At 46.2% G+C, this 12,516-nt stretch overlaps 1 protein-coding gene across 1 annotated transcript in view; it reads left to right on the forward strand.

Moving 5' to 3' along the window:
- Window positions 1-1,098: 1,098 nt before the first annotated feature.
- QSOX1 (quiescin sulfhydryl oxidase 1) overlaps window positions 1,099-12,516 on the forward strand; it is a 45,272-nt gene continuing 33,854 nt past the window's right edge. Inside the window, exon 1 of the mRNA XM_007525863.3 lies at window positions 1,099-1,440. Coding sequence (XP_007525925.1) covers window positions 1,176-1,440 — 265 coding nt within the window. The 5' untranslated portion in view covers window positions 1,099-1,175. The remainder of the gene's footprint in view (window positions 1,441-12,516) is intronic.

The following is a 12,516-nucleotide window of genomic DNA, read 5'->3' on the forward strand; positions in this document are numbered from 1 at the left end:
TCTAAATCACTCTCGGTTTGCTTCCATGGAGATAGGCTAACCTAGTAAACAAAACTCTCTGAAAAATAATGCACAGCTTGGGAGTCACAAAAGCAGCCACCATGACTTCAGTACACAGGTCAGGTGACTTGCGAAAATGACATCAGGGCATGGAGACCTGTGGACAGGCTGGAGTGTTAGCTACGAAGGTCCTGGGCTGCTTAGAAAGGTTGGAGAGATCACCCAACAACCGTATCAGAGCAAACAGACCTATAGGCTGATTCCACGTTAAGCAATCCCCCTCCACCCCAATTAGGCCAGCCTATCATGGAGAGGGGGCTTCTCACCCAGGGCCAGGAAATCCTCAGATGCTTCCTTTAGATGGTCACAACCCTGGGGTTTAGATGGGGCACATGTGATCACTGTGGGGCCACAGGGGTAGGGACCATCCTACCATCTTGCCAGCTCACCACTATTCTCTCCTATCTGCTTCTTATTCACACCATCTATTTGCTTGGTGGACTCCCCAGGACTTTGCCAGAAAGGCACAAATTGGTACACTTCTTTCCAAAGAAGTTCCTTTCCGTGGGAAAATCATGGGAGACTGAGCCGTGATTTCTCCTGCAGCGCCTGGAATTCTCATACGGCCTCAGAGTCTTTCTCTCTCCATGCACCCCCCCACACACACACACACACACCTCGCTTCTTCATTTAAAGGTAGGGTGTCACTGGACAGCGATGTGTGCCACCTGGGGCTCGACGCGGGGACCAGGCTGGTGTACCTTTGAGGAATGGGTGGACTAAGGACTGGGCGCTTGCCGTGGGGTCTGGGTTGGGGCTCTGTCTTCTGCCTCGCAGGCCCTGGGGTCCAAGCCTGCGGTGGATGCCAGGTACCCCGCCACAGTCGAAGGCGGAGTCGAAGGTGCCTGAGGGGCGGGCCCGGGGCTGCCCGCGATGGGCGAGGTGGGGGCGGGGTCATAGTCTGGGCGGAGACATGGTGGGCGGGGCCTGGCGGACCCTTGTGGCTGGCCTGTGCCCCGCCGCGGGGGCGTGGTCGGGGTGGGCCCTAGGCGCCGCGGGCGGGTCTTAGGGCGGAGCCACCTGGCTCCTCCTCGCGGCACAGCAAGAGGTGCGTCTTATCCGCCCCGCACTAAGTCGTCTGAAACTTGCGGTTGGAGGTGGCGCGGCGGCCGAGGATGGAGAGGTGCGGCCGCTGCTCAGGCCCACCGCTGTCGCTGTCGCTGCTGCTGCTGCTGCTGCTGTGGCTGCCCGGCGCTGGCGCGGCCCCGCGCTCTGCACTGTACTCGGAATCTGACCCGCTGACGGTGCTGCAGGCGAGCTCGCTGCGCAGCACAGTGCTGGGTTCGCGCAGCGCCTGGGCTGTGGAGTTCTTCGCGTCCTGGTGCGGCCACTGCATCGCTTTCGCCCCGACGTGGAAGGCTCTGGCCAACGACATCAAAGGTGAGGAGCAGGGCCCAGGGAGGAGACCCCCTCCACCAGCCCAGCGAAGGGCACCCCCAGCCCAGGCCGTTCGCTCCGCCCACCGCGTCCTCTGGCTCCCCCCCACCCTCACTTTACATCCTTCGGTTCCATTTTTGGTCCCTGCCCCTCCCGGGCTTTTTCCTTCTCAGGCTGCTTCTCTAGTGTCGCGTCCTCCATACGGGCTGGGCCCCTGTCCGCTGGCTTCTGGCCCCTGGTTTCCTGGGCCCCTCTTGCTCGGCTGACCACCGGCCGCCTCCTTTAGTCTCTGCCGAGATCAGTCTCCTCCTCCCGCCTGGGCATCCTGTTAGCTTCACTAGCTCCGGTGAAAGAAGGGGAGATGCAATGATTTTGTCACCTCTTGTTGCCACTTCCCTCCCCCTTTACTGGGTGACCGGGCTGTCACGGAGACTTCCTATCTCTCTACCTCTGAGGCAGTTTCCTGTGTGGTTCCAGTCCTCCCGCCCCCCGCCCTGCTGCCTCCAGCTTGGCAATTTTAGGGCCCCCTCTCCCCTTGTCCACTCGCCCTGGAACCTTGAAACCCAGATGCCTGACCTTAGGTGTGTTTGGTCCTTGCTCCCAGGTCCATTCAGTGGTATGACACCGCCCCACAAACACACATACAACACACACACACCGTATTTCCTCAATTCTAAGACCATCAGTTATGAAATGTTCCATTCATTTAATAACAACCAGAGGGGTCTCAGGATGGGAAGACCTCTAAATGTATCACGATGTAAAAGTGTACTCTATTACAGAAGTGGTGAAATGTTTAAGTACTTCAGACTTAGAGCCAAAAAAAAAATGGAAATAACAGTCATTCATACGTACTGAGTGATAATTATTTGTCACCTGCCCTAGTAAATACTTGGCATGCATGATCTCAGAGTTCTTCACGATTTAAAAGATCCTAGTGGTGTCACGCATGTGCTTAAGCCAGTTGGTAGATACCTGCAGGCAGAACTGGCATGGTGCCTGTGAGCAGACCTCCTTCCTGGAATGATCACTGAATGAGAAGTCCGGGCATCTTAGAGAAGAGACCCCTTTCGGAGAGAACTATGTCTTTGGTATTTCTTGGTAAATTCAGCTCTTTGTGGTAAGTTAGCACAGTTAACCAGCTTGCAGAGTGACTACTTAAGAGTAAGCAGGAGGATGGTGACATCTGTTAGCCACATGGTCTCAGAAACTTACTTCCAAACAACCCTGACAGACTCTTTTACCTTCAGTTTACACACATACACTGCATGCCTCTCTGGTCTCATCATCTGAAACTGTCATTTCTTAGCAGCTCTACACACCATTTCAGTGATGTCAACACTGCTGGTTGGGTGGGAGGAAGACACTTCACCACTGGGCTTGGAACACCTAAGGGGGCATTAGGTTTTGGGATGAACATCATAAAAATTCATAGATCACGTTCCATTCTCAGGTTCTAAGAAGTCGTTAATAATGGCTGCCAATGAACCTGATCAAGAAGATTCTGATATCTTTTTTTTTTAATTTCTTTATTGGGGGATTAATGTTTTACATTCTACAGTAAATACAGTAGTTTGTACATGCATAACATTTCTCAGTTTTCCATATAACAATACAACCCCTACTAGGTCCTCTATCATCCTTCTTGGACCTGTATTCTCTCCCCCCCCCCCCCCACTTCAGAGTCTTTTACTTTGGTGCAATACGCCAATTCCAGTTCAGGTTCTACTTGTGTTTTCTCTTCTGATCATGAATTTCAGCTTCTGCCTGAGAGTGAGATCATCCCATATTCATCCTTCTGTTTCTGACTTATTTCACTTAACATGAATTTTTCAAGGTCCATCCAAGATCAGCTGAAAATGGGAAAGTCACCATTTTTAATAGCTGAGTAGTATTCCATTGTGTATATAGACCACAACTTGCTCAGCCACTCATCTGTTGTTGGACACCTGGGTTGCTTCCAGGTTTTGGCTATTACAAAGTCTGCTGCTAAGAACATAAGTGTACATAGATCTTTTTGGATGGGTATGTTGGATTCCTTAGGATATACCCCCAGGAGAGGAATTGCAGGATCATAGGGTAGGTCCATTTCTAGCTTTGTGAGAGTTCTCCAGACTACTCTCCACAGAGGTTAGACCAATTGACATTCCCACCAGCAGTGCAGGAGGGTTCCTTTGACCCCACAACCTCTCCAGCATTTGCTGCTGTTACCTTTTCTGATGTATGACATTCTCACAGGAGTGAAGTGGTATCACATTGTTGTCTTTGTTTGCATTCCTCTGACAATCAGAGACTTGGAGCATTTTTTCATGTGTTTATCAGCCTTTTGGATCTCTTCTGTGGTGAGTACTCTGTCCATGTCCTCTCCCCATTTTTGGATGGGGCTATTTGTTTTCTTGTTGTGGAGTTTGGCAAGCTCTTTATATATTTTGGTTATTAAACTCTTGTCTGATGTATGGCATGTAAAGATCTTCTCCCATTCTGTGAGGGGTCTTTTGGTTTGGGTAGTGGTTTCTTTGCTGTGCAGAAGCTTTTTAATTTGATTTAGTCCCATAGGTTTGTACTTGCCTTAGTCTTCTTTGTAATTGGATTCGTTTCATTGAAGATGTCTTTAAAATGTATGCGGAAAAGAGTTTTGCCAGTATTTTCCTCTAAGTACCTGATAGTTTTTGGTCTAACATCCAAGTCCTTGATCCACTTGGAATTTACTTTTGTATTTGGTGAAATAAAGTGGTGCAGTTTAATTCTTCTGCATGTTTCAACCCATTTTTTCCAATACCATTTGTTGAAGAGACTCTGCTTTCCCCATTTAATAGTCTGGGCACCTTTGTCGAAGATTAGATGTCCATAGGCGTGGGGGCTTACTTCTGGGCTGTCAGTTCTATTCCATTGTCAGTGTGTCTATTCATGTTCCTGTACCAAGCAGTTTTGATGACAATGGCTCTATAATACAGTTTGAGATCTGGGAGTGTGATGCCTCCAGTTCTGTTCTTTCTTTTCAAGGTTGTTTTGGCAATTCTAGGTCTTTTCTGGTTCCAGATAAACATTTGTAGCATTTGTTCTATTCTCGTAAAAAAATGTGGTTGGGATCTTGATGGGGATAGTATTGAATTTGCAGATGGCTCTGGGAAGTATATTCATTTTGATGATGTTAATTCTTCCAACCCACAAACATGTAATATCTTTCCACGTCTTTGTGTCTTTTTCAATTTCCTTGAGTAGTGACTCATAATTTTCAGTATACAAATCTTTCACTTCTTTGGTTAGGTTTACTCCTAGATATTTTATTGTTTTTGTTGCTATAGTAAAAGGAATTGACTTCTGGATTTCAACTTCTTCTAACTTAACATAGAGGAATGCCACTGAGTTTTGAATGTTAATTTTGTAGCCTGACACCTGACTGCATTGCCTGATGATTTCCAAAAGCTTCTTGCTGGATTCCTTAGGTTTTCTATGTATACTATCATGTCATCTGCAATAGGGAGAGTTTGACTTCTTCTTTTCCAATCTCTATCCCTTTATTTTTATTATTATTATTATCTTTTAAATATTTATTTTATTTATTCCCTTTTGTTGCCCTTGTTGTTTTATTGTTGTAGTTATTATTGTTGTTGTCGTTGTTGGATTAGGACAGAGAGAAATGGAGAGAGGAGGGGAAGACAGAGAGGAGGAGAGAAAGATAGACACCTGCAGACCTGCTTCATCACCTGTGAAGCGAATCCCCTGCAGGTGGGGAGCCGGGGTTCGAACCGGGATCCTTATGCCGGTCCTTGTGCTTTGCGCCACCTGTGCTTAACCCGCTGCGCTACAGCCGAACTCCCTCTCTATCCCTTTAATTCCTTGCTCCTGCCTTATTGCTATGGCAAGAACTTCCAGAACTATGTTGAATAGTAATGGTGATAGTTGGCAGACTTGTCTAGTATCTGATCTGAGGGGAAATGTTTCTAGTTTTTCACCATTGAGTATGATGTTAGCTGTAGGTTTCCTATATATAGACTTCACTATCTTCAGGAATTTTCCATCTATTCCCTTTTTTTGTAGTGTTTTGATCATAAAGGGATGTTGTATTTTGTCAAAGGCTTTCTCTGCATCTATTGATATGACCAGGTGGTTTTTGGTCTAAGATTCTGATATCTTTATTGTACTGGAGGTTAAATTAACTACTACCTCCTAACTGACTCATGTGTTTGACCTCTTACACCTGAGTTTTCCTGTGAATTGCAAATCCAGAGACTTACCCAGCCTGCTGCAGGATGTGGGTTACTACTTCCCAAAGGTATCTTTTCCCTGCTGGGTGGAGTGACACTTTCAGCCCTAAACAAAATTAAAAGAAGCTATAGTAGAACTGAACCTCAGAAAAGGGAAATGAGAGCATCAGAGTTTGCAGAGAGTGAGCTGGAAACTGAAATTCTGTGAGCTGTGGATGTGTTCCTTAAGCAAGTTCACAGGAAGTTGCTGCCCCCACCTTACCTCACCTATCACATTGGAGAAACCCCCCCCCCACACACACACACACACTCCAACCCAAAGATTGTGAGGCCCTTCCAAGAAACCAGGCCCTACCAAGAAACTCGTTCTCATTGGTCATTTCTTAACTCAGAGATTCCTTGGGAAAGTTTGGTGGTGGATTGGCCCCTGGAGATGTGGCTCTTCCCTCTGCTAGTGCTTTATTTGGATTGGGAGTAGTGAGAGCAAGGGAGGTCATGGGGGAAGGTAGGAATTTTACCAGCCTACCCAACTGGCATTTAATTTGAATGACCAGGGCTCACTTATTTTCTCAAGAAAGGAGAGGAGAACCAGAGCATCACTCTGACAGATGCAGTGCCAAGGGTTGAACTCAAGACCTCCTGAATGCAAGTCCAGTGCTTTACCTGATGCTCTGCCTCCAGGTTGGGGCTTATTTCTTCAGTAACTTGGGGGATGGGTCCTCTTGATAGTAGTTGTCCTTGGAAACAGCACTTGTTTGAAAGGGCCCAGCTTACCCCTTCCAACTACAGAGCAACTCTCCTAATCTCTCCAAATATTTGAGAAATTGACTGCGTCCACCTTAGACCTCCAGAGCTCTTCATTGGTTAAAAACTCAACAAATATTTGTCAAGTGACCTCTGTGCCAAACATTGTTTGCACTGCAACTAGGGAAAGGAGCTTTACAAAGCAGGAAATTTGGCAATGATAGGAAGCTAGATTTGGAAAAGGTCAAAGGTGAGGTTTAATCATTACTGTAAAAAACTCACAGAAGGGGAACATCACAGCTCACTGATATGGCCACCAAAAGCTTTCATTTAAGCAGTTAGGCACTTTTGCTAAGGATCTTGACACGCAATTAGATATATAGAAATTCTTTTGAAGAATATATTTGAGGGGGCCAGGTGGTGGCACACCTGGTTGAGTGCACATGTTACAGTGTGCAAGGACCTGGGTTCGACCCCCCAAGTCCCCACCTGCAGGGGGAAAGCTTTAGAAGTGGTAAAGTAGTGTTGGAGGTGTTCCTCTGTCTCTCTCCCTATCACCGCCCCCTTCCCTCTGATTTCTTTCTGTTTCTATCCAATAAAAATAAAGATAATAAAATTTTTAAAAAGAAAATAATATATTTGAGCAGTAGACAGTGTTTGATTTCGTTCTAGCAGTGCCAGACCTCACATATTAATGATTCCACTGCTCCTAGGCCAACTTTATCATTCATTCATTTTTTTTGGAGATTTTATTTATTTATTCATGAAGAATGATAGGCAGAGAGAGAAAGAACCAGGTATCACAGGAGTCAGGCGGTAGCGCAGTGGGTTAAGCGCACGTGGTGCAAAGTGCAAAGACCAGCATAAGGATCCTGGTTCGATCCCCTGGCTCCCCACCTGCAAGGGAGTCACTTCATAGGCGGTGAAGCAAGTCTGCAGGTGTCTGTCTCTCTCTCCTCCTCTCTGTCTTTCCCTTCTCTCTCCATTTCTTTCTGTCCTATCCAACAACAGTGATATCAATAACAACAACAATAATAACTACAACAATAAAACAACAAGGGCAACAAAAAGGAATAAATAAATAAATATTAAAAAAATATAAAAAGAACCAGATATCACTCTGGTACATGTCCTTCTGAGGATTGAACTCCGGACCTCACACTTGAGAGTCCAACATTTTATCCACTGCACCACCTCCCGGATCACTTATCATTCTTTCTATTTCATGTGTGTGTGTGTGTGTGTGTGGAGAGAGAGAGAGAGAGAGAGAGAGACAGAGACCTAGACAGACAGGAGAACTGCTATAGTTCCACCATGTGTGGAGCTTCCCATGTGGTGCCATGGTGCTCCCATGTGGTGTTGAAGCTCAAATGCTGACCCTGGCTCATGGTAAGGGGAATGCACTGTCAGTTGAGCTATCTTCCAGTCTCCCTCTTTTGTTTGTTTGTTTGTTTCTTTTTTTTTTTAAACAGATAGCTAATGCCCAAGATAATGCACACAAAGGAGAAGGGCCTACATCTTAGCTTGCCTTCTTTTCTTTCTTTCTTTCTTGCTTCCTTCCTTCTTTCTTTTTTTTTTAAAGATTTTTTTCTTAACATTTATTTATTTATTCCCTTTTGTTGCCCTTGTTGGTTTTTTTTTATTTTTTAATATTTATTTATTGATTCCCTTTTGTTGTCCTTGCTGTTTTATTATTTTAGTTATTATTGTTGTTATTGGTGTCATCATTGTTGGATAGGACAGAGAGAAATGGAGAGAGGAGGGGAAGACAGAGAGGGGGAGAGAAAGACAGACACCTGCAGACCTGCTTCACTGCCTGTGAAGCGACTCCCCTGCAGGTGGGGAGCCGGGGGCTCGAAACGGGATTCTTAGGCCGGTCCTTGTGCTTTGCACCACGTGCACTTAACCCACTGAGCTACCGCCTGACTCCCACCCTTGTTGGTTTTTTTATTGTTGTGGTTGTTATTGTTGTTGTTATTGATGTCATTGTTGTAGGATAGGACAGAGAGAAATGGAGAGAGGAGAAGACAGAAGATAGACACCTGCAGATCTGCTTCACTGCTTGTGAAGCAACTCCACTGCAGGTGGGGAGCTGTGGGCTCAAACCCAGATCCTTATGCCAGTCCTTGTGCTTTGCGTCACTTGCGTTTGACTGGCTCTGGTACCTCCTGACTCCCTCTTTTTTTCTTTTTCTTTTTCTTTTTCTTTTTCTTTTTCTTTTTCTTTCTTTCTTTCTTTCTTTCTTTCTTTCTTTTTATCAGAGCACTGCTCAGCTCTGGCTTATGGTGGTGGGGGATTGAACCTGGGACTTGATGGAGCCTTAGGCTTGAGAATCTGTTTGCATACCCATTATGCTATCTACCCCTTCTTTCTTTCTTTCTTTCTTTCTTTCTTTCTTTCTTTCTTTCTTTCTTCCTTCCTTCCTTCCTTCCTTCCTTCCTTCCTTCCTTCCTTCCTTTCTTTCTTTCTTTCTTTCTTTCTTTCTTTCTTTCTTTCTTTCTTTCTTCACTAGAAAATAAACCCTGGGCCTCATGCATGCACAATAGTACTGAACAGCTTCCCAGACCCAGTTTTTCATTCTTTATTTTCTAGAGAGAGGGAGGAGAGACAGAGAGGAGAAATAATATGTAACACCATCAGTGGAGTCCCCCCAGTGCCATCTGCTAACTCTAGAGCCTGGGCATATGGAGAGGTAGATGGAGGAAGGGACCTCTAGATTTATTAGTTCCATGGAGATGAGATGTGGAAGGCATGAATGTTTGAGTGGAAGGCAGCAGTGCTGTAACCCTCCTACCTCCTCTGGGGTATCTGTCATTTCTCCTTCCATCTGTGCACCTGATAGGCCTTGCCAAGAGCTTAGCCCAGAGCCTATGGAATTTAAGTGGAGACCAATGTCAAAGTGTTTCATGGGATCCCAGCTGAGAATTTAGTGACCCAGCCTGCTGATGGCACTGTGGCCCCTCCTGACCCAGGTCCAGAGTGTCTGGGTGTGTGGGGTAGGACAGGCATTTGGTCTATCCTGTGACCTCACTCCCCAAAACTTGCAACAAGGTAGAAGGGACATGCCAGTGACAGTAGGTTCTGGCTAACTAACTATCTGTAGGTTATATGTTAGTGGCAGTGGGACCCAATTTAGGCCATTGGTTCTGATTTGTCCTGATTGCTTGGGTAGATTGGACCTCTACTTCAGGAGAGGCCCAGGATAGACCAACACACAGAAACCTCACACTCATTCTCCTGGTAAGATTTATTTGCTATCTAGTCTAGTGGGTTGTCTGAGCTGGAAAGGGTTCAAGAAACCAATACTTCTGTTTCCTTTCTGCTGTCTGAGGAAACTGAGGACCAGAGAGAAGCTGTGCAGAACTCCTGGTGCTTTCGCCCATTAGAATGAGAAGCAGGTCTTATGACTCTGGATCTCTGTAACTCAAATTTAGCACCCCTTTCTGGATTTGTGAGCAAAGTGGGGAGACCTCTTTTTCTTCACCTCCCCATTATGTCTCCCGTCACTTGGTACCAAAGTCCACAGCTGTTCTGGGTGTATTGTACATCTGTTCATTTCCTGCTGTCAATAGACTAGTCACTTGGCCAGAGCAATCATTGCACCAAGAACTGTTTTCTCCCTGAGAGCAGGGGTAGACTGATATTGTCAGTCCTTTTGGGATTCAGTTTATGGTTGTGGCACTCAAGTCACTTAGACTTTATTTATAATACTAGGAAATGAACCCAGGACCTTGCACACAGACCAGGACCTTAGCTTAGTATTACTAAGCTGTCTTCCAACCCAATAGTTAGTCTGTATTATTATTTTTTAGAGGAAGACAGGGACAGAGAGAGGATAGAGAGAGACACTACAGTAATGTCCCACCATTGATGGAGATCTCTTGTGCTCCCACATGGTGTTGGGGTTTGAATCCAGCACCTCATGCATTGTAGGTATGTATTCTACCTGCTAAGCCATATCCTGGCCCATCACCTGACCCTTTAAAAAACCTGTCTTGGATGCCGGGTGGTAGCACACCAGGTTAAGCGCACATGGTGTGAAGCAAAAAAAAAAAGTGCCTATCTCACTTTGTTCTAGAGGAATGGCCAGGCCCATGTTGACATATCTTAGATCAAACTTTTTATGTTATTCTGGCTTGTTATGACATTGTTATTCCTGGAGAACCTTCCCTGGCTATGACTCTCCTACCACCTGACTGGGCCCTACCTCCCCTCCCTACTCCCCAGGACTGGAGCAAGTGAAAAAGGGTCTGGTAGTTGTATTTCCTGGAGATAAAGAAAGTACAATAAAGGGGATGGGTGGTGGCATAACTGGTTGAGCAGACATATTACTGTGCCCAAGGACTGAAGTTTGAGCCCCTGATCCTCTCCTGCAGGGGAGACACTTCACTATCAGTGAAGCAGGTCTACAGGTGTCTATCTTTCTTCCTCTCTGTCTCTCACTCCCCTCTCAATTTCTCTTTGTCCTGTCTAATAAAAATAGAAATTTGTAATAAATAAATAAATGGCTGTCAGGAGCTATAGATTTGTAGTGCTGACATTGAGCTCTAGTTATAAACCTGGTGGGAAGAGAGAGAGAGAGAAAGAAGGAAATAAAAAGATCATGCACATGCATGTGTGCATACGCACACAGGAGCCAGAGGCTGGGCACTTCCAAGCCTGGCCATTCCTCTTGACTCCCACCTGTGTCATCCTGTTGCATTCTTGTCATGTCTCCAAGTTGGCAAGTAAACAGAGTAGTTTTCTAATAGTCTTGTGGCCTCTAAAGTCAGCACAGAACTCAGGTTCTGGATCCAGGTTCCCCAGTGATTGGTTGGGGCCAGGGTATCTCTTCTCTGTTTTGAGTGGGAGGAAAGCAACTCTAACTGTAACTATCCACTGACTTTCCTTGTAGGGTTACCACCAAACAGGGGACTCAATAGGTTAGGTAGAGACTAGATAGCATCCTTCTCTAGAGGAGAGCTTGGTATGCAGACAACTGCTAGGAAGTTCAGAGAAGGGCACTGAGCTATAGCTCTGGTAGACTGCTTCTATAGTTCTCTCATGGGGAAGGTTGAACTAAGAGCAGAAAAACAGAAAGGCAAACATTCCCGGCGCAGAGAGGTGGAGTGAAACAAAGTGAGTGACTCCATATGCTTTGAACATCTCAGAGACTTCTGGTCTCCATTCAGGATTAGAGATATCTGTGGGCCCACTATCTGGAATAAGCCACCATTTAGCCACCTTGTTTTTAAGTTGCTCTGCATTAAATTTGGTGGTACTCCACTTCTTGGAAAGTTAGAACTTCTGGTGACCAGGAAACTTGGTCTTGGCCCTGTGGAAGGTCTCTGTTACACATTTCTTATTCTAAAACTTGGTGTGGGGAGTCGGGCTGTAGCGCAGCGGGTTAAGCGCAGGTGGCGCAAAGCACAAGGACCGGCATAAGGATCCCGGTTCGAACCCCGGCTCCCCACCTGCAGGGGAGTAGCTTCACAGGTGGTGAAGCAGGTCTGCAGGTGTCTATCTTTCTCTCCTCCTCTCTGTCTTCCCCTCCTCTCTCCATTTCTCTCTGTCCTATCCAACAACGACAACAACAATAATAACTACAACAATAAAACAACAAGGGCAACAAAAGGGAATAAATAAATATTAAGAAAAAAAAAAAAACTTGGTGTGGATGGATTTGATGGCCTAGCCAATATGACCCCCAGCCCCTGTGCCCAAGGGCTTTCCAAAGGTACAGGACATAAGGCAATAAGCCCCAGTACACCACATGGCTCTTGGAGGGACCCCAGTGGAGCAGGGAAGAAGCCACAGTTGGAGGCCTAGAGCACTATGACCTGTGACCCAGGGTCAGACCCCATGTACTTGAACTGCTGTTTCCTGGCCCTGAGGGTAAACTAAGGCTGAAAACTGGAATTGGAACAGCTCAGCCCTGAAGCTGCTGAGAGCAGTCCTTGGCCTGGGTTGATTATATCGACCAGTCCTCAAGCATCTTCTGTGAGAATTTTGTATTTTGGGTGCTAGATGGGAACCCACTCCATCATGTGGGCTTATCCTTCAGGTAGAGGTAGGGGGTCATGTTTCCTCCTCCATGTACCTGCACAGAGATCCAGGGTGTTAAGTAGCCTGAGCTCCTCCAGGTAGG

The sequence above is a fragment of the Erinaceus europaeus genome, chromosome 9 (genome assembly GCF_950295315.1).
Source record: "Erinaceus europaeus chromosome 9, mEriEur2.1, whole genome shotgun sequence".
NCBI classification, from domain to species: domain Eukaryota; kingdom Metazoa; phylum Chordata; class Mammalia; order Eulipotyphla; family Erinaceidae; genus Erinaceus; species Erinaceus europaeus.